The 24809-nt window shown below is 52.6% G+C and overlaps 11 protein-coding genes across 11 annotated transcripts; 7 read left to right on the forward strand and 4 right to left on the reverse strand.

The window, feature by feature from the left end:
- Positions 1-102: 102 nt before the first annotated feature.
- On the forward strand, positions 103-1408 carry BDZ83DRAFT_580484 (proline oxidase; the record flags this gene model as incomplete). The annotated part of the gene is made up of 2 exons (XM_060505355.1): positions 103-515; positions 580-1408. The coding sequence occupies 2 exons, from the start codon at positions 103-105 to the stop codon at positions 1406-1408; spliced, it is 1242 nt and encodes a 413-aa protein (XP_060363658.1).
- A 411-nt stretch (positions 1409-1819) lies between these two features.
- On the forward strand, positions 1820-2783 carry BDZ83DRAFT_580428 (pyrroline-5-carboxylate reductase; the record flags this gene model as incomplete). Its single annotated transcript, XM_060505351.1, has 2 exons — positions 1820-1862; positions 1930-2783. The coding sequence occupies 2 exons, from the start codon at positions 1820-1822 to the stop codon at positions 2781-2783; spliced, it is 897 nt and encodes a 298-aa protein (XP_060363659.1).
- Positions 2784-2887: 104 nt separating this feature from the next.
- On the forward strand, positions 2888-6684 carry BDZ83DRAFT_731817 (Aldehyde/histidinol dehydrogenase). The gene is made up of 6 exons (XM_060512877.1): positions 2888-3492; positions 3702-3850; positions 4553-4796; positions 4858-5330; positions 5386-6335; positions 6415-6684. Exons 1-6 carry the CDS (start codon positions 3103-3105, stop codon positions 6585-6587), a joined length of 2379 nt encoding a protein of 792 aa, XP_060363660.1. The 5' UTR covers positions 2888-3102; the 3' UTR covers positions 6588-6684.
- A 1013-nt stretch (positions 6685-7697) lies between these two features.
- Positions 7698-9069, forward strand: BDZ83DRAFT_580485 (FAD dependent oxidoreductase; the record flags this gene model as incomplete). Its single annotated transcript, XM_060505356.1, has 2 exons — positions 7698-7907; positions 7969-9069. 2 exons carry the CDS (start codon positions 7698-7700, stop codon positions 9067-9069), a joined length of 1311 nt encoding a protein of 436 aa, XP_060363661.1.
- A 402-nt stretch (positions 9070-9471) lies between these two features.
- On the reverse strand, positions 9472-11605 carry BDZ83DRAFT_580606 (fungal-specific transcription factor domain-containing protein; the record flags this gene model as incomplete). The annotated part of the gene is made up of 6 exons (XM_060505366.1): positions 9472-9965; positions 10036-10219; positions 10275-10450; positions 10511-10784; positions 10841-11382; positions 11443-11605. The coding sequence occupies 6 exons, from the start codon at positions 11603-11605 to the stop codon at positions 9472-9474; spliced, it is 1833 nt and encodes a 610-aa protein (XP_060363662.1).
- Positions 11499-12419, reverse strand: BDZ83DRAFT_625981 (uncharacterized protein). The gene is made up of 4 exons (XM_060508526.1): positions 12095-12419; positions 11880-12002; positions 11693-11805; positions 11499-11623 (listed from the first exon to the last, which is right to left on the reverse strand). The coding sequence occupies exons 1-4, from the start codon at positions 12142-12144 to the stop codon at positions 11613-11615; spliced, it is 297 nt and encodes a 98-aa protein (XP_060363663.1). The 5' UTR covers positions 12145-12419; the 3' UTR covers positions 11499-11612.
- A 2315-nt stretch (positions 12420-14734) lies between these two features.
- On the forward strand, positions 14735-16421 carry BDZ83DRAFT_580532 (transmembrane amino acid transporter; the record flags this gene model as incomplete). Its single annotated transcript, XM_060505361.1, has 5 exons — positions 14735-14878; positions 14953-15214; positions 15273-15464; positions 15529-15920; positions 15987-16421. 5 exons carry the CDS (start codon positions 14735-14737, stop codon positions 16419-16421), a joined length of 1425 nt encoding a protein of 474 aa, XP_060363664.1.
- Positions 16422-16762: 341 nt separating this feature from the next.
- Positions 16763-17803, reverse strand: BDZ83DRAFT_652977 (proline racemase; the record flags this gene model as incomplete). Its single annotated transcript, XM_060510578.1, has 1 exon — positions 16763-17803. One exon carries the CDS (start codon positions 17801-17803, stop codon positions 16763-16765), a length of 1041 nt encoding a protein of 346 aa, XP_060363665.1.
- Positions 17804-18570: 767 nt separating this feature from the next.
- BDZ83DRAFT_625988 (uncharacterized protein) lies at positions 18571-19664 on the forward strand. The gene has a single exon (XM_060508527.1). The coding sequence runs from the start codon at positions 18777-18779 to the stop codon at positions 19401-19403; it is 627 nt and encodes a 208-aa protein (XP_060363666.1). The 5' UTR covers positions 18571-18776; the 3' UTR covers positions 19404-19664.
- A 297-nt stretch (positions 19665-19961) lies between these two features.
- Positions 19962-22205, forward strand: BDZ83DRAFT_388177 (isotrichodermin C-15 hydroxylase). The gene is made up of 5 exons (XM_060502759.1): positions 19962-20358; positions 20432-21232; positions 21291-21605; positions 21679-21845; positions 21911-22205. Exons 1-5 carry the CDS (start codon positions 20293-20295, stop codon positions 22080-22082), a joined length of 1521 nt encoding a protein of 506 aa, XP_060363667.1. The 5' UTR covers positions 19962-20292; the 3' UTR covers positions 22083-22205.
- A 94-nt stretch (positions 22206-22299) lies between these two features.
- Positions 22300-24637, reverse strand: BDZ83DRAFT_720596 (fungal-specific transcription factor domain-containing protein; the record flags this gene model as incomplete). The annotated part of the gene is made up of 5 exons (XM_060512289.1): positions 22300-22322; positions 22604-23513; positions 23565-24026; positions 24083-24400; positions 24503-24637. The coding sequence occupies 5 exons, from the start codon at positions 24635-24637 to the stop codon at positions 22300-22302; spliced, it is 1848 nt and encodes a 615-aa protein (XP_060363668.1).
- Positions 24638-24809: the final 172 nt, after the last annotated feature.

Genomic DNA, 24809 nt, shown 5'->3' on the forward strand with positions numbered 1-24809 from the left:
ACGACTAGACCAAGATCACTCTCTACAGCACCCCTAGTTGCAGACAAGGCGACCGGTATCGCCGCACCTTCTACTTTGGCAGCTTTGCCTACACCAGTTCTCATGAGGTCTCTTTTGGTCTCTGCCATCTCCTCAAAGCCTATGCTTCTCGGCCCTTCACTAGCAGCCCTATCATTCTTCACAAGACCAAACAGAGGATTCTTCACAGATGTCGACAGAAACCCCGTTCTTCACTCTTTGCTCAAGAGCGTTTTCTACAAGCAGTTCTGCGCGGGAGAGACACCAAAGGAGACGAAAGAGACTATGCAGCACTTGAGGTTTATGGGCTTCCGCGGTACAATTCTCACATACGCGAAAGAAACCATTTTTGATGCAAAGACAAACGTGGAGCACGGTTTGGGCATCGATTCGGAGGATATGGCAAAGGGCGGGCTCGATTCTACCATTGAATCCTGGAGGCAAGGCGTTTTAGAGACGGTCGATCTACTTGGTGATGGCGATCAACTTGCTCTCAAGTAAGCTAAACTCACTTATACGCCTTCTGATACCTCGCAATTTGCTAACATCGCCAACTTGCAGACTTACAGGAGCCGGTCCTCGTGTCACAGAGGCTTTTGCCGCAAGACAGCTGCCTCCCCAACAAATGATGCAAGCCCTCGAAGAAGTGAGCCAAAGATGCAAAGACCGTGGCGTCAGACTCCTCCTTGACGCGGAGTCTCAACACTTCCAATGGGGCATCTTCCTCGCAGGCATGGAACTGATGCGCAAATTTAACCGCGACGGCTACGCTACGATTTACAACACCTACCAGGCATACCTCAAGAGCACCCCGACCACCCTGGCCAAGCACCTGGAGATGGCAAATCAAGAAGGGTTCACGCACGGTCTGAAGCTAGTAAGAGGCGCCTACATGGGCTCCGACGAGCGGGCCCTGATTCACGACACCAAAAAGGACACCGACAACGCCTACAACAGCATCGCGCAGGGCGCCCTGAGGCGGCACATTGGAGAATATGGAGCCCCGGGCGGCAAGCCGTTCCCCTCGCTCAACCTCTTCCTGGCAAGTCACAATAAGGAGAGCGTGGTCACGGCGCACAAGCTCCACCAGCAGAGACTAAAGGAAGGACTTCCGACGGTGCCGGTCGGCTTCGCGCAGCTGCAGGGCATGTCGGACGAGGTCAGCTTCTCGCTGCTGGCGCTCAAGGGGGAGGGGAGCCAGAACCCTTCGCCGCAGGTGTGGAAGTGCTCAACATGGGGCAGCATGGGCGAGTGCGTGGCGTATCTTTTGCGGAGGGCGGTGGAGAACCGGGATGCCGTTTCCAGGACGGTAGACGAGTATGCGGCGCTCAAGGCGGAGGTTGGCAGGAGACTGCGGTCTAGATTCTTCCGGTCTCGGACTGTTGGCTAAAGATAGCAAATCGATCTTTCTTCGTTAATCGTCAATCTTATTTGACATGTGTGGGTCTCTTGTGATATGTTCCGAGTAAAGAGAGAGAGTGCCGTGACTGCGTGAGATGTTGTTGTGTCGGATGGCCTCCCGTATATCAACCCCACTTGATTAGCTTCGTGGCGGGGGATCTCCCGTTCAGCACCGGTGTGAGGGGTAGATGCTAGGACCAGGGTAGCTTTATCGCACTTGATTCACATCAAGATAGTAGAAGGGGCATTTCATCAGTTCAGCTAGAGCAGTCGGTCGGAAAAGGTATTGGAACAAACAACGACTTGAATCAAGTGAGAATCCGCCCAGATCCCTCTCATCCTCCAGCTTTTCATCAGCCGGCAAACAGTACACATCTCACATTAGACCACGAGAGTCAATATGGAAGCATTCAAGGATGTCAAGTTGTGCATTTTGGGTTGCGGTAAGTTACTATCATATGCGATTGATCGTCTCCGAACTGTGTACTGTGCTTATTGACCGGTACATAGGTAACCTAGGAATTCCTATTCTGAAATCACTGCTGGAAGACAACACCCTTCCCATCACTCAATTCATCGCATGCGTTCGGAGCGAAAAGTCTGAAGAGGCCCTAAAGACACGCTTCTCCAGTGCGGGAGACAAGCTCGTCGTTTCAAGGGGTGACAACATTGCCGCCTTACAAAAGTCGGATGTTGTAGTGCTAGGAGTGGACCCCGCCGATGTCGAAGAAGTTCTGTCCAAGCCGGGCACGAAAGAGGCTTTGAAAGACAAGCTTCTGATCAGCGTAGCCGCTGGCTGGACTCGAGGCAAGCTGGAAGCTACGATATACGGAAGCGAGACGACATCCGAGAACACAGAGGGCCGGGCTTGGGTTGTTCGGACGCTCCCCAATATTGCGGCCATGGTCTCTCAATCCCTTACTGCGATCGAGATCTCGGAGCCAGCAGTGCCCGCCAAGTACATGGAGCTCACCGAAGCCATCTTCAATAAGATTGGTAAGACGGTGAAGATTGCGCCGAAGCTGATGAACGCTACGACTGCCGTGGGAGGCTCCACTCCTGCCTTCTTTGCAGTTATCGCCGATGCTCTCATCGATGCTTCCGTTGCTGTCGGTGTTCCAAGGGATCTTGCGCAGACAATGATCTTCCAGTCTATGCTGGGTAGCGCGACACTCATGCAGAGCGGTCTGCAACCAGGCAGCCTCAGAGATCAAGGAACATCACCGGAAGGGTGCACAATCGGAGGCCTGATGGTCTTGGAGGAAGGGGCTGTAAGAGGGCACCTTGGAAAGGCTTTGAGAGAGGCTGTGACAGTCGCTCGTCTCATGGGTAGCGATCCTCACCCCAATGATACCAGGCATTAGTTTAGACGTTGGACGATCTACAATACAAAAGTTGCATTTTCACACATCGCGATTCACGACTAAGAAATGTAATTGGCACGGCAGAATGCTTTCAGTGCTCTTATCTCGTCTATTTCTTAACCAATTGCTATTTATATACTGAAAACCATTGCTGGAAAAAAGTCCTCAACTCCAAATTTGCCAAACACCCGATACCAAACGCCGGTATAATTCTCACACAGCGCATCACGATCGTCGACGGCATGTGCTCCCGAGTCCGCGCGACTCGATTAGAGAACGGCAGCCTACTTTGCCTCTCGTAATAGTCCAGCGCAATCAGATGAATCGGCGATGCCACGACTTGCGACAGCACGGGAACCGTCAGCTGCGTGACTGTCGCCTTGGCATGTGGGGAAGACGTGACAGAGTCCGGGATCGCTGCCGATATCCAGTTCGGGAGCGTAAACGACCCGAAGATGGTGACGGCGTCTCTGACGAGGAACGTCGCCGTCGCGGCTCTGGGAAGCTTGCGTGGGGCCGCCACCACTGCTGCCTTTCCCACCTCGGGAGCGGCGCCGGAGGAGGAACCAAAGATCTCTGCGAAGCGGAGGTCCTTCCACACCCCGAGGGGTACGTTGACGAGGAACGTGGAGGCAAAGGTAGCTGTGCTCGCTGCGGCAGCTGCACCATCGAACCTCTCGGCCACGGTGGTGGCGGCGTTGGCTGTGACGTAGGTTGCTGCGTACAGGGTCCAGACGATCCCGAGGGGCCGGGCGAAGAAGAAGCCGCGGGGTCGACGGATGGCGGAGCGTAGTTGGGCGTGGAGCCCTCGGATGAGGGGCCGCCCTGTTGTTGTCCGCTCAACTACCGCTCTGCAAACGGCTTTTGTTTAGTCAAAGAAGTTCCAGGGTCCTGGGTAGATTTATCTTACCGATCTAGGATTGTGATTGCTGGAGAGATGAGGATTGCGGAGATGGTGCCAGCCGCGAGGTCACCCGCCAAGTTTCCCCAGACGGAACATGGTTCGTGGTCGTTGTGTACCAGACCTTGTTGAGTCTCGAGACGAGTCATTCTTACGAGTGTTTTGGGTAGGAGAGCGCAGATAGTCTTCCAGGCTTGGTAGACGTGGCTAACGCCTTACTTATCTCTATTCTACGCCCATTCTATACCCACAACTCCGCCAACTGAGACTGATGTGCTACGGATAGCCCGTGATAGATAGCCATTTTCTGATTTTAGCAGCATTTTACTGCTTTGAACTTACCTTCTGAGCAAGATGTAAAAGCTGAGCCCCACAACTGTTGTTATTGATTTGTCTTCGCCATGACGCCGTATTTCCTGATACTTGTCAATCAGAACCCATGGCTGTAGCAGCGTAATCGGACTTGTCTCCGCGAAGCCATCGTCAACTACGTAAAAACACCATGTATCAAGATAGGACTCTAACCGCGATGGAGCACGGGAACAGACGCCGCCGGATGCAACTGTCAAAGACCCCCAACCTCCGATTATGCGGGGAAATGCGCCATGACTCCGCACCGGCGGGGGCCCTGCATGTAGATATCGGCAGGGCGTCCGCAACCCCTCCGCTCCGGGATCAACCCCCGTCCGATCTCGGCGTGATTGTGAAGATGACATCGATTGTGGTCTTGATTGGTTCACGATGCCATAGAGCTATCGGGAGCTTGACCGGCCTAGTGCAGCAGCCATTGTCAAATAAGACGATGAGACTGCGAAGCTGTCATATGGTCTCAGGTAGTAACAGCAAGCTCTCTTCATCCAAAGCATAGGTTCATCACCGATAATCACCTCCTCAAGGACCAAGACGAGATCTTTGTGTACTATTTTCTATCTTTGAGCTTTATACCCATCAAATCAATCAGAATGCAAATCCGCAGCGTCATTAGGTCTGCGAGACCAGTTGGATCTTTGAGATCAGGATTGCGCCCTACCACAGCCCCCGTTGCTCTTACGCAAAGAAGGACGAAGGCAACTGCGCCATTCAGACTTCCCGACCCCAGAAACGAGCCCAACGTGAGTTAAAAGTCCAATTTGAAGGCTCATACTCATGGATCGGCTAACAATTATTTTACAGCCCACATACACAAAGAACTCGCCCGAGCGCGCAAAGCTCGAGGAGGCCCTCAAGAAGCTGCGCACCCAGCTGCCCGCCAAGAGCGATCTCTTCTTCGACGGCCAGACCCAGGCTGCGGCCAAGTCCTTCGACACCGTCCTTCCCTCCGAGCACAAGACCAAGTTCTCCAACTTTCCCCTCGCATCGAAGGAGCAGGTTTCGTCAGCAATTGAGTCGGCGTTGGAGGCAAAGGAGAGCTGGCAGAACACCCCCTTCGTCGACCGTGCTGCCATCTTCCAAAAGGCGGCAGAGCTCGCCGTGACCAAGTATCGCTATGAGCTCATCGCGGCTACCATGCTCGGCCAGGGCAAGAACATGTGGCAGGGAGAAATTGACGCGGCTGCTGAGTTGGCCGACTTCTTCAGACTCAACTGCAACTTCGCGGCAGAGATTCTCGAGAAGCAGCCCACTCGTGGCTCTGACGGCATGTGGAGGTATGTGAACTACCCTGTGGTCTTCAATGAATTCAACACTGACGAAAAAATCTAGTCGCCTGGAATGGCGTCCTCTGGAGGGCTTCGTCTACGCCATCTCCCCCTTCAACTTCACTGCCATTGGTGGTAACCTCATCTCTGGCCCCGCATTGATGGGCAACGTCGTTGTCTGGAAGCCTTCGCCCAGCAACATCTACGCCAGCCAGATCCTCTACAACATCCTCCTGGAGGCTGGCCTGCCCCCAAATGTCATTCAATTCGTCCCCGGTGACGCCGAAGAAGTGACCGACGTTGTCCTCAACCACCGTGAGTTTGCCGGTCTCAACTTTGTCGGCTCCTCCGACGTCTTCCGCTCCTTGTACGCCAGAATTGGCGAGGGGATCGGAAAGAAGACCTACCGCGAGTTCCCCCGCGTCGTTGGCGAGACTAGCGGCAAGAACTTCCACCTCATCCACCCGACCGCCGACATCGAGCACGCCGTCAACCACACCATCCGCGGCGCTTTCGAGTACCAGGGCCAGAAGTGCTCCGCCACCTCCCGCGTCTACCTCCCCGAGTCCAAGGCCGAGGAGTTCATTTCCAGCTTGAAGTCCAAGGTCGAGGAGATCACCATCGGAAGCCCCGACGGCAAGCTGGATGCCTTCATGGGTCCCGTCATTCACGAGCGCTCCTTCAATAAGATCAAGAACATCATCGATGAGAGCAATAAGGACTCTTCTCTTAAGCTGGTGGTCGGAGGTACCTACGACGGCTCCGACGGATACTACGTCAACCCCACCGTCTACGTGGCCAACTCTCCGGACCACCGCCTATTCAACGAGGAGATCTTCGGCCCCGTCCTGGCCATCTCCATCTACCCCGATGCCGAGTGGTCCTCCACCCTGAAGAAGGTCGACCAGAGCGGCGGCGGCTTCGCCCTGACCGGTGCCGTTTTCGCCAACGACAGACGCGCCATCCGCGAGGCCGAGGATGCCCTGCGCTACTCTGCAGGCAACTTCTACATCAGTGAGTTAACCCATGTTCCCCCTCCCCACTACAGACGTCAATGTGTGTATCCATTTACTAACTCCATACCCTTTCCCAGACTGCAAGACCACCGCTGCCCTGATCGGCCAGCAGTCTTTCGGCGGTGCCCGCGCCAGTGGCACCAACGACAAGGCAGGAAGCGCAGACGTCATGCGTCGCTTCGTCAGCCCCAGATTGATCAAGGAGGAGTTCTTCCCTCAGACTGAGTTCCTGTACCCCAGCAACAAATAAGTGCAGTGTGTGGGATACCGAATGGGTTACGGTCACGGTTGCATGCAAAATGGCGCATTGTGTAATTTAGGGATAGTCAAAAATAAAGAAATTTTACATTCACCCCATCTCTTGAACATTGAGAGTCGTGCCACAAATTGTGCAAAGTAGCTTAGATACCCTTGTCAACCACCAACCTTGCATTTTAGTATCGTCCCAGACGCAATTACTCAGCTTGATTTGACTTGATACGGAGACTTGAAGCGATTGTCGTCCCACTTGCTAGAGAAGAATCGTATGGGCGGCGCTGAAGTAAGAGGTGGCCTTGGTTTGCTCCATTTCCTGTGATTTTAACAAGTGACGTAACATGCAGACAGACATGGGGTGTCGAGGGAATCACTACATACAGCGGTAGTTTGGTCTTGGAGAACTGGAGTCACATGATCCCAAGTCTGATACCAGCCTACCATCATATCGCGCGTCAGTTCCACCAACGATAGGGAGACTACATTTTCTCGAAACCATGTGATATCGCTATCGCTAACCATATTCTCATCTTTTTTGTATCGATGTCTTTGCCGAACATTACTACGCAACCATGAAAGCTGTGGCTGTGGGCGGTAGGATGACCGGCTGGGTGGCCGGCGTGTTGTCAAAGTTCCACTCGATTCAGTTTGACCAATCAAGTGAAGGTTGACCACCGGGTCAGCTCCCGATGTCTCTTGGACAGATATCGGCTCATCATCCGCCTCGATAGCCCAGACATAGAGCCACGCCTCTTGTGCTGCAAATAAGTTCCAGGCCATTCGAGTTGCCCGGCCGTGTACAGAGTAACACGGCATTGATTCCACCACGGCCACCACCCCGCTCGGCGCGGCTACGCTAACCAACTGCCCCATGATGGAGATGGTGCCATGAGTATCTCCAGTATCTTGGATCCGAAGCCGGGGCAAGCGCCCGAAGCCAGCCGGTCCTGGGAAAGATCACGGAAGGTCATATACGACTGCTTGAAGATATCATACTTCAATGGCTAGTGGTGCTGCTCAAGGGCCCTGTACTCACACTGAATCAACAGTGCTTTCATTCGCACAAGCCCGTCATTAATCTCCGTCTTAGCCTCCAACCATCACCATGGGTATCAGCAAATCCGACCCAATCATCATTGTGGGGGCCGGTGCCTTTGGTCTTTCCACGGCCTACCACCTGTCTTTGGCTGGCTACACGGACATTTCCGTTTTCGATAAGCACGAGCAAATACCCCCAAGAGACTCTGCTGCCAACGACATCAACAAGATCTTCAGGGCTGAGTACGAGGACCCTTTTTACACAAATCTCACCATAGTAAGTTGAACCCCAGTCAGCTGTCTCATCATAGATGAAGGCCCTCGCTAACTAGCAACAGGAAGCCGCAAAAGCATGGCAAACGCCTCTTTTCGCACCATCCTTTCACAGGGTAGGGTTCCTTCACTGCGTCTCGGCCAACGCCCCTGAGCGGGCCGCCGAGACTTTGCACAGGTTCCAGAAGGCTTCAGAAGACCACCCCCTTCTCGCAAAGTACGTTGTGCCCATCAAAGGTGGCCAGGACATCAACTATAATGTCTGGCAGTACGGCGAAGGCCCGTGTTCCGGCTGGAAGGGCTACCTTAACAAGTTTGACGGGTATGTCCACTCCGGAAATGCCCTGATCGCCCTTTACGACGCCACCCGGGTACGGGGCGTAAAGTTTTTCCTCGGACAGCATGGCGGCGTCCAGGAAATCGTATACCAGAACACTGGCGCTGGCCGGAAGGCGACCGGTATTAAGACGCAAACTGGCAGTCAAATTTCGGCGAAGCTTGTAATTGTTGCTACCGGCGCGGCAGCGGCGAGACTGGTCCCAGAATGCGGCAAGCAGGTTGTCGCCAAGTCTTGGTCTGTCGCTCACGTTAAACTGACAGACGACGAGACATCTGCGCTCCGCGGTATCCCCGTCACATACGCGCGCGATCTCGGCTTCTACTTTGAGCCGGATCCGAAGACCAACCTGCTCAAGCTGTGCCCCATGGGCGGAGGATACGTCAACACGGATCCCAAGACGGGAATCTCACTTCCGCCGGCGTATGAGGAGAGCCAATTCATGCCACCGCACGATCAGGCCAAGGTTCGGCAGCTGCTGGCGGAAACGCTTCCGGCACTCAAGGACCGTCCGCTTGTCAAGCAGACAATCTGCTGGTTCGCTGACACGGCTGATTCGGACTTCATCATCGATTACGTTCCAAAATCGACTGACTCCGTGGTGCTCATGTCTGGTGACTCGGGTCACGCCGCGAAGCTGATCCCGCTCGTGGGTGACTGGGTCAAGAACCTTCTGGAGGCCCCTGATAACAAGCAGCCAGTCGCGAGGTGGCGTTGGAAGGAACCTCAGGAGAAGGAGGCAGGGAAGTGGGGTGATACCGTCAGCTGGCGCCTCGGAAACACTGAGGAGTTTGCAAAGATCCGCCAGGCAAGGACATCGAAGCTGTAGATTTTTTATCCCCATAGCAGTGTCTTATCATTCATGAATCATGTTTATCAAGAGGAACCCCTTGGCGTTGATATCTGATTCTGTAAAGAGCTAAGAACACGGGACTTACATCAGTCATGCTTCAGAGTAAAATGACCGGCTTCCTCTCCGAGTTGTCCATTGCAGTTGACAGGCCCCATCCTCGGAGATCGATCCTATGATAGTGAAAGATGGATGTCAAACTACAAGTACACTTCGGCCTTGAGATGTTCGGACTGGCTACCGGTCAGATTAGCTGTGATACGGAGGTCACTTGGACTTATGGGCAAGTATGAGCTCTAGAGCAAAAGCAAGTACATGTACATTCGGCAGGGTTCCAAAATGGGAGGCAACGCCGTCATGACTTTGACAGGTCTTCTTGATCTACCAAATGCTATGTTCCACTATCGTCTGAGACATCCACTCTGAATCTTCCTGTTCAATAGAGTTGGCCATATCCAGTAGTTGCGCCATAGTCAGCCCGCTATCATAAGCCATCTCATCCATGTTCCCCGGGATGGAAGAAGAGTAGCTCTCATGCTGTGAGTGTTCCGACGCCATGGCTGAGACCACCGTGTCTTGGGGACTCGTGTCACCTGGGGGGTGGGTTTGCCGCCCCTCGTCTACTAGAGTCGTCTGCTCAGATGCCTGTGAAGGCCAAGGCGTAAGCCGCTGTAGCATGTTCTCCAGCTGCTGTAGTTCAAATTTGCGGTACTTGGCGATCCCGTTGCCGGCCATGATCATCTCGTCCAAAACGGAGTAGACTTTCTCCAGGGACGGGTCGAGGCACTCAAAGCATTGTGGGTCGATTGCGGGTCCAAGTAGTAGACTACTAGCAGACACGAAGCTGGCCTCCAGGTCGAATGGGAGAAAGGTTTCTGGAAATTCAAGGTTAGCTTGGTTTGTCTTGAAGCACTTGATTTTCAATCAATCTTGGAGACGGCTTACCCAGCAACCCTTGAGATTGCAAACAGTCTAGGATCGAAACCATTTGTTGAGAAGAATCGATACACATCTGAATCAAATTTCTAACCGTCTGCGAAGACCCCAATAGCTCTGTGCATTTACTCTGCGATTCAAAACGAACTTTCAGAAAACAGAAAAGCAGCGGTCTAGTTGCAAGAACAATGCACTGCAGCCACGTTAGCTCGTTTCTAATGCCCTTCTGACAATCGAAGTAGACATACCTGATGATGCAGTAAATGCAAATGGGCGGATGTTCTCGAAATGCAGCTGGTATCCTTTTCCAGAGGCAGCGCAAACGATTGTTGGAGCTCATCAGCAATCTCGGCCACGCTGGCAAGCACTTCTTTGGTGCCAAGCATGAACTTGTTGTTGAGTCTTCCGTCAAGACCGTAGACCTCTGATTGGTATCGCTGTTAGCTTTATCTGTCCAGGCGGAGTTTGACCAGGGGTCACATACTCCTATTGATGCTCCCAATAACCTTTGACAGTTTGATACGCATTCGCAGCGCGGCTGTCCTCTGAACTGAACCAGAGTAGGTTGGAAGTTGGCAGAGCACATAATCATCATGTATCGAAGGCGGCATGCCAAACAATGATGTGATCTCGCGGTCAAGGATGTGTACAGTCCACCATAACCTCCGACATCTTTCCACATATGCCTCTCCTAGTTGCTGGACAGGCATGTCTGTGTGCATTCCCTCTCCAAGGGCTATGCGAAGTGCTTGGCCGATCTAGTATCCCGTCATCAATATAGTTTATTATAGCAGAGAACAAAGAGGTAACTTACATAGTTGTATGAACAGTGCCTGAAGTCGATGCATTGCGTGTAGAGAGCAATGCAACACATGATCTCGGTTGACAGAACATGGTTCTTCAGCAAAACACTGAAGTCTGGGAGCAGTTGCATGGCCTTAACAAAGAAATCATGGCCAGGGGGTCTGCTCCCCCTGTTGGTCTTGGTCGTGAAGGCTTTTCCGAAAGAAAGAATGAGCAAGAAATGAATGAACCACGGATCGGTAGGATCGGGTCTAGGATTAGGGTCAGAATAAAAGCTGTACAGGGACTTCATAAACGTTTCTTCGTCAAAGAGGTGGAACATTTGGCCGCAGTGGAACTTGACGGCGTTGACCAGGTAGATGGCATAGTCCTGTGTCGGAAGGGCTGGCATCTCGGGGGCTTCGCTGGCTCTGTAGCCATCCCAATCGAGGGCGTACGTCGTGCCATCAAAGAGAAGAGCATTAGACGGCAATGGCGTCTTGTGAACGTATTGATGTGTGATGTTGAGGACTCGTCGAGTGAAAGACCAGTTGGATGACGTCCCCAGGTAGACTGTCCTCTTGTTAGGCTTCATTGCTATCAGCGTGATGAGCTGCAATATAGATGACTTACATAGCCTTCCATTTGGTGCTGATGTGTATTCTGACTGTCCAGTGGACAGAGGGTTGATGAGGTTCGATGCGACAGGATCTATTGGCGCTTTAGGCCGAGTCTCCTGACTTTCCTTTTCATGCGTACCATCTGCAATGATCGGGCCACTTGATTCATCCCTCATGGGCAAATCACCGTCGCTCTCATCTCCTACTGTCAGCTCAGACATGTTCTCTGCAATGCAAAGTAGGGATAATTAGGGATAACCAACTGTTTCCTCCTTTATCGGGACGCTGGCCGCCCTCGATTGACACTTGGGCTGGCTCATTGGTGCTTCGGCTCCGCTCCCACCGTTCAATTCTCTGTTGAAGGTCGATGATGTAGCTAGAACACGGATGGTGAGCCGGACATGTGCCTAGATCTAATCGTTGGTCGCAAGGCCAGGCCCTATTACTTACCCTCTGGTGACGACGATTCTTTGATCCCTTTCGTCAAAGGTGCAGGACTGTTTGCGCTTGCCACATGCATCGCACGGCTGAGATCCTGAGCATTTGATTTTCTGTCGACGACAACGTACACAGCTAGATATCGAATGGTGTAAGTCGTACGCGATCGCTGCCAATTGACAAGGGAGGGAAATTGAGGTAGGTGTGGTTGGCTCGGGCAAACTTACGCATTCGACGACCGCTTGGATACCTTGTTTCGGCCGGCTCCAGGTTCCATTTCACTGTTTAGGAAGGCTTATACTTGAGCTGCCAGGTAGAGAATAGGGCAACTAGACAGGCATAAAAGGGTTGTCTGTGTTCTTTGGCTGCGGAAATCGCGTGCTCTGCTGTATGGTACCGGCGAGCCTCAACTGTGATGTGACGTTTTTTTGCCAAAGGAGAACGCGGGGTAGTGGTCCTGGTGGAACCGAATTGATGGGGCTCTGGGCTCTCGGGCCAGGGGGGCACGGCTTATCTGCATCTATCTTAGTCTCGGGAAAATGTCACGAGATGGCACCGGCGATAAGTAGGTGTTCGGTTTCTGTACGGATACTAAGTAGTAGCTGAGATATGCAAGACTTGTAGACTAGGACCGATGCCGGAACGCTGGGCGGCCCGCGTAGGGACTTGGCTACGAGATACCATACTCCATACACATGCCGTGTTGAGAGTAGCCGCGCTGGATGAAGGCTAAGGCGTTCCAGAAGGATGCCACATGAGATACACTGGAAACCTTGGGAACCTCACATGCCTCCCTCGCATGCATGGTTGCGTCGAGTCGTCGTGTTGTCTTGATAGGTATCTGCCCGTCGGTGGGAACTCTGGGTGTCTGCCAATGGGGAACAAGGTCTGACAGAAGCATTCTCCTCTATGGATGCGGGGGATACGACGATACAAAGTGACCAAGACGGAAGGTTTCTATCAACACTATCAATAGCTCGTGGGTCTCTAGATAGCAAAGCACCGAGAAAGAGGGCTGAGGGCTGTGCTGTTTGTTTCACGCCCCGAGAAACTTTGGTTGAGCCTGTCAATTACCTGCTGTCATACTTTATGCTCTTGTGCTAGTCGATCAGCAATTACGGGCCGCCCGAATACAAAGCACCTTAGTCTGATGCAGCTTTTGGGGGTCCAAGTGGTTGTCGAATGATGGCTCATTTGTCGCCGAAATGCAGGTTTTCCCGCCATCCGAGAAATCTCAAACTCCGCGTCTCCGGGTTCATGGTGGCAGCACTATGGATCCCCAGGAGTTCCAATTGCTAACGGGGTTGATGCAATCGTCATCTCATGTGGTTTTTCTTCTCCCCATGGGGAAGCGGAAGTCAACCCAACGTCTCGAGGCTTGAAACCCCATCATTGGCAACGTTAGTGCTGCACGCGTGACTAAGAGAAACTCATCGTGAAGTTTGACTTTGGGGAAGGACCATGCTCTGGACTGGAGTTTTGAGTCTCACGCCCTCCCTCATGTGCCGGGTCTGTAGTGGCGCGGTGGCGTGTGCAAGACATGAGAGGAACTTGAATTCGAAAGGGGCAAGTCAACTCTCTGCCGTCGGGATGACCTCCCGACTTTGTCAAGATGGGGCGGGAGGTTTACCGGGTGAGCATCCGATGGTGTGAATTTGAAACGGAGGCTCCGCTCCAGCAGGGGTATACGCAGCGAAAGAATCCTTGCTTTGAGGAAGTTGACCGCGAGTCGTGCCGACGGCGCCTCCGCTTGTATGCGCTAGAGCGGGTAAGCGTTCGCGACGGCGCGACTTTGTACGGCAGAAGCGACTTTTTGTCTCTGGACAAGGGGCGCAAAAGATTTGGCCCATTTCATGTTATCACGACTGTCCATGGTTGCATTTGACTCTTTGCGGCGTTTTGTGGAAATCCGAATGTGCGGTCCATGGGCCTGGACAACTCTTATCCGGCCTTTCCGTCCGATATCCCATCCCACAGTGGTGCGGCACGAGGTAGTGGAATGTTGGTTCCCTCAGCTGAAGATACACAAGATGCCAGGTGAAAACATTGACTACAACAGCGCAAGCATTAATGATGAGGAGGAAGATATCGGGATGGCACCCGGTCATCCCATGTTGGTCGAGTTATCAACCCTAGTGAGGCATATTTCCCACGCCAACGTTTTTTTTGTGCAAACGCGTTCAGCAATACCGCGTACCGTGGTCTGTCCCTAGGCAACTCACCGAGAAATGCCGCGCGAGTCATTTCTCTCCCCCTGAACCCTTGAGAAAAGAAATCGTCCCGCTGTGACGTAGGAGCCCCCCGTTGGAAGGCAGTCTGGGGAAAATATGGGGTATGTTCTACCTAACCGGTGCGTAATCTAACTCAAGCGATAGCAGACTATCTGGTACCTCGTGCAGGAGGAAGCCTGTCAGGCTGATAGAGAGGGAAATCTTGGCAGCCCTTGCCGGCTTTTCCTCCTGGCTGGGACTTGAGGCTGTAGAGAAGGCCGCGCTTGGACTGGTTTTGTACAAAAGCGCATCATTCCCAGTCCCTACTTGGGAATGGGTCTTCTCATCATGCCTCTAAGCTATCAATCTCTCTAGTGAGCTACCAGTTTCGCTTCAGTGTCAATGCATATTAACATTTGCTTGGCCACTCATTCCTCGTCTTGAGCTGTCAACGACTATCACCAACGACAACAACTCTTGACTCTTCAATTCGGTTGTCCTTCCAACTTGGACTCAGTACCTTAGTCTAAAAGATCATTTCGACGACAATTCCCACTTCGCGTGTGACCTGTGTCTGTAAAGACTTTAAAGTCACATTTGCCTGATCGACCGCATACGAGCCAACATCACGTGAAAATATCTTCATCAACTGCCAAGATGACGCAGAAGAACAAAGAGGATATCGAGGCGTTGGGACCCGTCTCAACACATTCGCAACAAGGCCAGGTCTTGGAAGACCCGAACGCGTCTTACGATGCTGTCTTTGGTGAAATTAAAGAGGGCGGCCCCAACTACCGCAACGTAAGGAGCGATCCGGAAAATCTTTCGGCTTGTAACGCCTAAACCTCCCTTTGGATGCTAATTCGCTCAATTAGGTTGGTTGGAAAGGAACAGTCGCCTTGATGATGAAGACGCAGATCGGCCTGGGAGTCTTGTCCATTCCAGGTGTCTTTGACGTCCTCGGAATTGTGCCTGGTGTGATTGCTCTGTGCTGCATCGCCGCTATTACCACGTGGTCCGACTACATTGTTGGTGTCTTCAAGCTTCGCCACCCTGAGGTCTACGGTATCGACGATGTTGGACGCCTTCTCTTTGGCCGCGTGGGTCGCGAGTTCTTCGGCATCGTCTTCTGCCTTTGTAAGTTTATCAACCGCTGGAAAGGTAAATGAGAGGCTAACCACTCTTTTCCAATCAGACTGGATCTTCGTTGCCGGCTCTGGCATGCTAGGTGCCTCGATCGCGCTCAACTCGGTTTCACTTCACGGTGCATGCACAGCTGGCTTCGTCGCCATTGCCGCAGCAATTGGTTTCTGCTTCGGTAGCATCCAGACCCTCGGAAAGATTACCTGGTTCGCCTGGATCGGTCTCATCTGCATCATGTCTGCCAGTGAGTGCCACTAAACCCTTTTGGAAGATATTCCAGATCTCAGAAGCTGACCATGCATACACAGTCTTCACCGTCACCGTTGCCGTGGGTGTCCAGGATCGACCGGCTGCCGCTCCCCAGACTGGCCACTGGACCTCGGATTACAAGGTTGTCGGAAGCCCGACCTTCGCCCAGGCTTCCTCGGCGCTTTCGACGCTCGTCTTTGCCTTCGCCGGTACCCCTGCCTTCTTCTCCATCGTCTCTGAGATGCGCGACCCTCGCCACTATACTCGCGCTCTGGTCATCTGCCAGGGTGGTGTGACTGCCACCTACATTGCCATTGGATGCGTTGTGTACTACTTCTGCGGTTCTTACGTCGCCTCGCCTGCTCTTGGCTCCGCCGGGGCGACCATGAAGAGAGTCTGCTACGGTCTTGCATTCCCTGGCTTGATTGTTACCACTACTCTGGTTATTCACGTAAGTAAACCCCAAACTTATAACCCGGTTACTAGCAAGCATCAATGCTAACATTTGTGTCCTCAGTTGCCCGCCAAGTACATCTTCATTCGCCTTCTCCGTGGATCCCGTCACTTGACCGAGAACACCATGAAGCACTGGGGTATCTGGCTCGCCTGCACTGCAAGCATCGCCATCACCGCCTACGTCATCGCTAGCTCCATTCCCGTTTTCGATGGCCTGGTGTCCCTTGTTGGTGCTCTCTTCGGTACTCTATTGTCTTTCCAGCCCATGGGCTGCATGTGGTTGTACGACCACTGGGCCGAGGGAAAGCTCGAGAAGAGACCTAGATGGATCGCTATGGTCTGCTTCAGCTGCTTCGTTGTTATTAGCGGCACCTTTTTGATGATTGCTGGAGCGTATGGCTCAGTTGTTGGAATCATGGACAGCTACAAGAAGTCTGGTGGATCGGCCGCATTTTCCTGCGCCGACAACTCGAATTCCGTGTCCTCGGCCCATTGAGCCTCATGTTCGCATGATCAAATGGGTTAGGCGAGCAAATTTGTCCGCGGGAGAACGATCCAGTTAGATCCACGCGTTTTGAAATATACCCACTAGTTCTATTCCTGAATGCTTCGGACCTTGATGCGTTGTAGCATGCGTACAAGATACCCTGGCTTGGCTATGGCTTGAATATGTGACTGCGCCCCTGACCTACATTGAGACGGGCAGAATGCGGATGGAGTCTGTTAGAGAAGGCTGAAACAAAAAGAAGTCTTGGAGAAAAAGAGGGTAAATTGACTTGTGCTGATCACTTAAATGACATGTACAAAAGTTGCCAAGATCTACGGGACATGAATCTTTTAACTGACATGCCACTTATCTCCAACCCTGAACCCTTCCGGGAATGGATCTGTGGGGTGCAAGATGACTTGCTTGAAAGCCGTTATCCAGGCAGTTCCCTTCACCACGGGGATAATAGCATCATAGTCCCCGACCTTTGCCTCACTCTTTACTGTTCCGATAAACTCGGTCCCAATCACGCTGCGGTGTCGGAACGATCCTCCGACTGCCAGCTGGCCTCTCTTGTGGAGAACCGCCAGTCGTGCACACGTTCCTGTCCCACACGGACTCCGATCGAGTCTTCCCGGTGATACCACTACCGTGTTGACGGCCGTCTGCTGCGTGTCCGGCGCGTAGGGTGAGAGCGGGTCTGTGAACTCGAAGACGCTGACGCCTCGGATCTCTGGGTTTTCAGGGTGCACCGGGCTCGTCTGCGTTTGGATAGCCCTCTTGATCCGCTCGCCAATGTCGACTAATTCCTTGCCATTTTCCGTCTTGATCTGTAGGCCTACTGAGTTCGCGTCGACCAGCGCATACCACATTCCACCCCACGCAATGTCGGCCTTGACGGGTGTGTCGAAGCCTGGTACTTTAATGTCCAGATCTAGGCCGTAGACAAAAGCCGGAACGTTTTGGAACTCCACAAAGGTGACCTTGCCGTCCTTGCACTCGGCTTTGACCGTGACCAAACCGGCTGGCGTATCCAGGCGCAGTGTCGTAGTGGGCTCCTGCATCGGTACCATGCCGGTCTCTAGCAGGACGGTGCTCACGGCGATAGTGTTGGCACCAGACATAGGGGGGTACTCCTCGTGCTCCATAATGATAAAGCCCGCGTCGGCCTCGGGGTTGCACGGTGGAAGGACGAGGTTAACGCACATGGATGATGAGCCGCGGGGCTCATTCATCAGCAGGTTTCGTAGGTGGTCTGCATTTTTCCAGAAATGCATCATCTTTTCAAACATTGTCTTGCCTGGGACATCGAGAACGCCTCCAACGATGACGTCGCAGACCTCGCCGCCACAGTGGGCGCCGACGACATTGAAAGTACGGCCGATAGTCATGGCTTGATGGTTCAACGTATCAAATGATAGATGGATGAAAGGGAGAGTCAACTCACGATCAAGATATCCGCAGATGCATACTCAAACCTATAAGTACTACCTCTTAGGTACTAGTAGGTTTAAAGGCCATAGTCATCTCATCCACAGGCACAGGCTCACAGAAATCGAATAGAACGGTTTCTGTGCCGAAGAGTCGAAACGGAGGCTCGTGGACGGATTAGCAACCGGCTCCAGGTATTGTGCCTGAATTTTCGTACAAGCCGCTCGCATTCGGTACACTGGAGCCCACAACGGACCCCGATCGGCGGCTCAGCTAACCGCCGCAACGACCCATTTCCCCGCATCGGATGCCGTGCCGGTGGGATTAAATCCGGTAGGTCTCGCCGAGTCTGGCGGTTGAATCCACACACAATGGCCGTAACCTGCCTAAGTACGGAACCTATCGATGCATCTTATCATATTTGTTATCTTTTTGGACCCATCTGACTGTCACGAAGTCACGAGCTCCTGATAAGATCTTGACGTTGTCAACATACTAGTATCCGTGTCTCTTTCACGAGATTTCCCCGCACTACGAGCCCCTGATGATCTTGACTGTTCAACAGTTTTGCAAACCTGAGCACCTCAATTACCATTCACCATGGGTAACTTCAGAGTCCTCAGCGACGCCGCTGTTCTCGATATTCTGCTTAACCTTCCAAAAGACGGCATTCTCCAGCTCCGAGATCGGCTTGTGGGAGCGCTGCTAGAGCTCTCTGAGGGTGCAGAGCGGGACTATCAGCCCGATGCGTCGATAGTAAACAGGCCTGAGGGCACGAAATGCCTATTTCGACCCTTCAGCTCTGCCGGCGCCTTCGGAACTAAGATTGTCGTTACCCCGGCACCGTCATCTCCAGCAGCCAACAGCTTGCACGGCATCATCTCCATTTGCGACCAGGACGGTCTACCCCTAGGCATCATCAACGCGGAAGAGATGACAGGATATCGCACGGCGCTCTCTGCCATCGTGCCGTACTTATGGCGGCGCCATACTGACAACATTGTTGTGTTTGGTGCCGGCAAGCAAGCGTTGTGGCATCTTCGCTTTGCGTTATCGTTGAGGGGCGACGAGATCAAGACTATTACCGTGGTGAATCGGTCCGCGGAGCGAGCACAGCAGCTCATCTCGAGATTGAAGGAGGAGAACCAAGCTCGTTGGAAGTCTACCGCCAACTTTGAGTATTTGGGTTCCTCTAGCTCCGAGTATGATGCTCAACTTCAGTATCGCCTCGCTGTCGCAGACGCCATTTTCTGCACAGTCGGAACCAAGAGCCCGGTGTTTCCGGCACATTATGTCACAAACGGAAGAAAGGAAAGAAACCCATACATATCTGCCGTTGGGTCCTGGCAGGCGGATATGTTGGAAGTAGACCCAGAACTGCTGATCCAGGCGATCAGCGCCGCTGGTGGGAAACTGCGCGGGCAAGGTTCAAAGGTCGCCGTGCTGGTCGACGACCGCGAGACTGCGCTCCAACATTCTGGCGAAATCATTCAGAGCAAGCTCGCGGCAGAGTACATAGTGGAGATTGGAGAAATCGAGATTTCACGGAAACAAGGGTAGAAGCTGGAATCGCTATCGACATTGGAGGATGGCTTGATCATCTACAAGAGTATCGGTGTTAGTACGACGGATCTGGCTATTGGGACGGCTATTCTGGATATGGCGGAGGAGAAGGGGGCCGGCATCGTTATCTCGGAGTTTTGATAGACGACTAGCAAGTTTTCAGTCAAAGGATACAGTAATCCGAGTATTACCATTGGATGCTCCAGCTGATATAACAAATCATCGCCTAAACACCTGGCGGTAGACTTACCCTATGGCATTGGGATCTGACATCCCTCGATGGAAGTAAGAAAGTTGGAAGCTGTAAGCTCTGGTCCTTCTATGTTTCAAGTTGTGTCATTGTTCACGAGCGCGAAAGCCCTCAATGTATATATCTTCTGCTTGCAACTATTACTATGGTTTCCCACCAACGCTAAATCTGCAATGCTACGAGCGCCGCCCTATATTGGCACTTTAGGTTGTGACGAGGATATCCAGCTGTGCAACACCAATGCGGAGTAACACTCGCAGGTGGCCAACCGTCTCAACCTCCCCCGCGCAAATTTACGGTTGCTACGTGCATGAATGTTACAAAGCCGGACAGTGGATTGGTTCGCGCAAAAAACGTGGTATTGAAACAACCGTCCGATGACCCCAAACTTGCGCCTAGGCAGAGACCGTCCCCTCAATGGAAGGTGATCGACCTGTTGGCGCGGAATCAAGTATTGTGTTCATGGGGCAAAAAGCGAACATGTTTGCCGCCAGGGGGAGCTCGGAAAGGCTCGTACTCGGGATTGAATTTGCATAAACGACGCGTCAATGCCAACGCGGGGTTGACTTTGCTCGTGGACGTAAGAAGACTCTTACCGGACTTGAAAAGCTGATACTTTCAGATTTGACTACCAAAATGGCGGGCGTTTTATCGATCCTCTCTGAGCATCCTTCTCATATCCTGGCCATTGCCTTAGGGACAGTAAGTGATCGTGATTCCACACAGATTGAGATCCCCACTCCGGAACTGAAGAATCAGATTGCTAACTTACCAGGCCGTCCTCTGGCAACTCTTGTTAGCCGGCTACAATCTCTTCCTCCATCCCCTCCGAAGATTTCCTGGACCAATTCTCCAACGCGCTTCACCTCTAATCTGGGCCTGGCAACATGCCATAGGCTATCAGGCCTTTCGAACCCAGCTCCTCCACGATCGGTACGGCCCCGTAGTGCGGATTAGCCCAAATCACCTGTCCTTCACCGACGTGACGGCATGGAAAGACATCTACGGCTTCCAGATCGGCAAAGAGCTGGCCGAGAACGAGATTCCCAAGTCGCAGCTCTTCTCTACGACAATCAAGAATCTGCCCACGAGTATCATAAATGCTGAGCGTGAGGAGCACCAGCGGTACCGGCGGGCGCTATCGCACGGCTTCTCGGATAGCTCTATGCGAGCGCAAGAAGGCATTATCATGAAGTACATTGATAAACTAATTTCTCGCTTGCATGAGAACTGCGACGGGAAAGAAGCGCCGATTAATGTTGAGGCTTGGTATAACTGGACAACGTTCGATATTGCCGGCGACCTAATCTTTGCGCAATCGTTTGGCTGTCTCGATCGCTCAGACTACCACCCCTGGATTGCCTTCATCTTCAAGACTATCCGATACAATGCCATCATGACAGCGATGAAGTATATCGGTCTCGATCCTGTGGTCCAAGGCCTCTTTTGGATCGGTGGTCTTGCTGCGATGATGCAGTTACGCGAAAGCACTGATAAGATGATGCAAACGCGTCTAGACATGGACCCGGACCGTAAAGATCTGTTCGAGGGACTCTTGAGGAAGAAAGAAGAATGGGCATGGAACCCCGAATCCCACTCGAGAGAAGAAATCAACGCTAATTTCATACTCACAGAACCTGTCGTTCGAACAGCTGTCAGCCAATGGTCTTATTCTCGTACTCGCAGGCTCTGAAACTACGGCTACAACTCTGGCCGGCACGACATATCTGCTTTTGAGAAATCCCAAGGTCTTGCAAAAGCTCAACGAGGAAGTCCGATCGAGCTTTACCGATTCTAGTGAGATCACCATCAACTCGGTGAGCAAGCTGTCATACATGCTCGCTGTTCTCAATGAAGCTTTGCGGATGTATCCTCCAGTGACGTCAAACCTTATCCGAGAGGTGCCGGAGTTTGGATGTCAGATAGGCTCAGATCATGTGCCCCAAGGAGTAAGTATCCTTGCGCACTAAGTCTCGTTTTCAAAATTCTCATCAGATGACTAATCCCGACCTTTCTTTTAAGACTTTCGTTGAGATTCAACAATGGTCCGCGAACCATAGCCCAGATAACTGGACCAAGCCCTGGGAGTTCAGGCCGGAGCGTTTCCTGGAAACCAGCAAAGAGGAACATAACCATTTGGATGCACTTCAGGCATTCAGTATTGGCCCGCGCAACTGCATTGGGAAGAAGTAAGAGCTCCTTGTCTGTCCATTGAAAAAATGCCGCCGCTGACGTTGATAACTCTGCGACATAGTCTCGCGTATGCAGAGATGAGGTTGATTCTAGCTCGAATCGTGTTTGACTTTGATCTTCAACTGGCGGAAGGGAATGGGTCCTGGATCCAGAGGCAGAGAGCCTTTGGTTTGTGGGATAGAATTCCGCTCAATGTCTACCTAAAGCCAGTAGCACGTAAAGCTCGCGCATGAATCCACTTAGTATCTCGATAAGCCAAGCCAAATAATGTACAAAGTACATCAATGGATTCTGAGGGGCGATTCATAAGTAGGTAGTCCCAGAGCCCTAGAGGCCCTAAAAGTGAAGGTATAAACTCCGTGTTTGGTCCAGTCTATCCTTGAGCCGTCTTCAATGTCATTAAGTCATGGTCGAGTGCTTGAAACGCACAAATACCTTTTCCCCAGTTCTTTACCACTCACAAACTAGCCGGACTATCATCATAAAGCATGTTGTCCCGGCCCACCTCCCCCCCAAAGACTGAAGCTGGGACCATGCGTATCTCCAGGCATCCCTCCATCAAACGTCTCAAAGTCGGACGGACTCATGTCAGAGAATAGGGCAGTATCCGGCGTCGGTGCCGGCCACTGCTCCACGGGTAAACCGCCTGGCTGTTTCTGCTTGAAAACCTCGCTGCTCCGGAACCGTGCCACAACGAGCGGCGTGTCGCACGACATGCCCAGATTCCGGAACGCAAGCTCCCGTCTCGCCCAACCGGAAAGCAAATTCTCCGCACGCAGCATGTTATCCTTCCTGCTCAAGTCGTACATCTCCGGGTGGTGGTGATAGAGCCGGTCGATGGCCTTCCATGCCCTGTCGACGAGTGTTCCGACGGGCTGCCACTGCAGGAGCTCAATCATGACGGTAAAGGCGTCGGATTGGAAGTGGAGCTTGAGATACCAGGTGAACTTGTCGTCGATCGTGTCGTACCAGCTGACGTCGCTCTCAAAGGAGATGACCCATGCTCTGAAGAAGGATTGCTGGCTCGCCCCGCCGTCTTTGTTCTCGTCCCAGGGCTCTCGCGCGTGCATGATCATGTCACGCATTCTCTGCGCCGTGAAGGACCGGATCTTACTCGCAACGAGGTGGATCCCGCCTGCTGTCGGGTTACAGAACCGTCGTTCGGCTACAGCTAGTCTCTCGTCGTATTGGTCCAAGGCGAGTCGATACCTGTCGAGGACATGTGGTTGGCCCGAGAATTTCCTCGAGTTTTCCGGGCTGATTTTGTCCCCGCTGAGGATGACTGATTCGAACTCCGGCATGGGATTGTCGCAGAAGAAGGCGCGTGATTCGTAGAGCATGAGGCAGAATGCCATCTCGGTTGCTCCATCGCGAGACTTGACCGGCTCTGCTGAGCCTGGTAGTAGGTCGGCGTCGTTGACGTTTGATGGGAGTTTTGTGTCCCAGTTGGGCGGGAGGAGCGTATCGCCAAATCCAGCGAGGACGGCGTATTTGGTTTCGAGCATGATGATTTGCCACCAGATTCGGCGGCGCATTTCGGTCTCAAATGGTTGAAGACCTATAAGTTCTCCGTCACGATGAAGGCCCATCCTTTGAGCTATTCTGACTAGCATGCCAGTCAACACCCACGCGGCATGGCGATCGAATTGCCCCTGGAGGGAGACCTAGCGCTGCATTTAGATCGGATTTCTGTGTAGGTTGGATAGCCATCTTACCAGGTACAGCACTAAGCACTGCAAAGTGGTCATGTTGTACTTTCGTAAAAAGTCCACTTTGGACATGGCTTTCTTCAGTGCAGACATCGAATTTCGCAATGCTCTTGCCTTTTCGAGTTTGAGCATTTGAATCGATTCCCCTTCCGACAGGGCCATGATTGCGACAACGTTGATGGAGCACAGCAGGGCTTCGAGGTCGGGGCTCAGGTTGAAGCGGTCTGTTGCTGCTTCAAAGACTAGAGGTTCCAGGCTAGGGACGTGGATGACCTTGATCATAGGGTTGACTCGTTCCAGAAATACCTGCCACAGGCGCAGAACTTCGACTGGTCCCAGGGCTAGTATGTCAAAGTCCATAGACTTCTGGTGAATTGAGTCGCCGCGTTCTGAGACGCTGGTAGAACCAGACGGGTTCGTTGATTGCTCGGTGTCATTGTCTTCGAGACTGAGCTTGGAGAATTGGAGCTAGATTTAACTTAGACCTTCACTGGCGCTTGGGGGTGTTTTCGGAATACACTTACGTGGTCAAGGACATTTCCGCGAAACGGATTTTCCATAAACGTGGGCCGACCTTCATCGCAGACAATCTTGCCATTCGGTCTCGAGCTGGGTTGTTTCCGGGCCTCCTCATAGCTTATGTGAGACATTGCCGGGCTTTCCGCCACATCGCGCGAGGAACTCGGCGTATCGGGATTTACGGGGCGTCCATCGGCATCGCGCGGAGCCACCTGGCTCAAAAGACTTTCACACTGATTCAATCTCTCCAACAGGTCCTTCACCACACGTCTTCTACCAGCTCCTGGTGGTGCTCGCGTCGATGGCACGCACGGTTGATCAGACTATTGTAGTCACATCAGTGAGTATGCGTTGCGCCTCGGTGTGGGTTTGCGTAGACCTCGGGTTCATCGGCTGAAGGGTGAGTGAGACGATGACAAACCAACCTTTATGCAGTTGGCGCAGGGGGACTTTCGGTCACACTTGATTTTGCGCTGATGACAAAAGACGCAGGCCAAGACGTTGCGTGGTTTGTCGCCTGCCGGAGTACTCGCCTGCGAAGCTGGGCTTTCGGATGCCATCAAGATCTACAGATGAGAATATGGGGCTCGTTAGAGATCAGAGAGGTGTGTGAGTTGTTGTCGTTCATCGCATGATATGTTTCTCTTCTGAGCTCTGCTCTGTTGGCGGCAACACTCTTTTAAACGTGCCGCTTTTCTGCGGGAAAAAAGACAGGGGGCCACGACATTTGGG

Source organism: Colletotrichum acutatum, assembly GCF_030867785.1.
Source record: "Colletotrichum acutatum strain CBS 112980 chromosome Unknown BDZ83scaffold_63, whole genome shotgun sequence".
Classification (NCBI taxonomy): Eukaryota; Fungi; Ascomycota; class Sordariomycetes; order Glomerellales; family Glomerellaceae; genus Colletotrichum; species Colletotrichum acutatum.

Bases quoted from the DNA above. Each gene is read 5' to 3' on its own strand.
- BDZ83DRAFT_731817 (XM_060512877.1), top strand. From the start codon at position 3,103: ATGAATCGGCGATGCCACGACTTGCGACAGCACGGGAACCGTCAGCTG. The intron at 4,797-4,857 runs GTGAGTTAAAAG...ATTATTTTACAG, and splicing joins ACCCCAGAAACGAGCCCAAC to CCCACATACACAAAGAACTC. The intron at 5,331-5,385 runs GTATGTGAACTA...GAAAAAATCTAG, and splicing joins GGCTCTGACGGCATGTGGAG to TCGCCTGGAATGGCGTCCTC.
- BDZ83DRAFT_625981 (XM_060508526.1), bottom strand. From the start codon at position 12,144: ATGGAACCTGGAGCCGGCCGAAACAAGGTATCCAAGCGGTCGTCGAAT. The intron at 12,003-12,094 runs GTAAGTTTGCCC...TTCGATATCTAG, and splicing joins TCCAAGCGGTCGTCGAATGC to CTGTGTACGTTGTCGTCGAC. The intron at 11,806-11,879 runs GTAAGTAATAGG...TCCGTGTTCTAG, and splicing joins AGAATCGTCGTCACCAGAGG to CTACATCATCGACCTTCAAC.
- BDZ83DRAFT_625988 (XM_060508527.1), top strand. From the start codon at position 18,777: ATGACAGGATATCGCACGGCGCTCTCTGCCATCGTGCCGTACTTATGG.
- BDZ83DRAFT_388177 (XM_060502759.1), top strand. From the start codon at position 20,293: ATGGCGGGCGTTTTATCGATCCTCTCTGAGCATCCTTCTCATATCCTG. The intron at 21,233-21,290 runs GCATGGAACCCC...TCATACTCACAG, and splicing joins TGAGGAAGAAAGAAGAATGG to AACCTGTCGTTCGAACAGCT. The intron at 21,606-21,678 runs GTAAGTATCCTT...CTTTCTTTTAAG, and splicing joins CAGATCATGTGCCCCAAGGA to ACTTTCGTTGAGATTCAACA.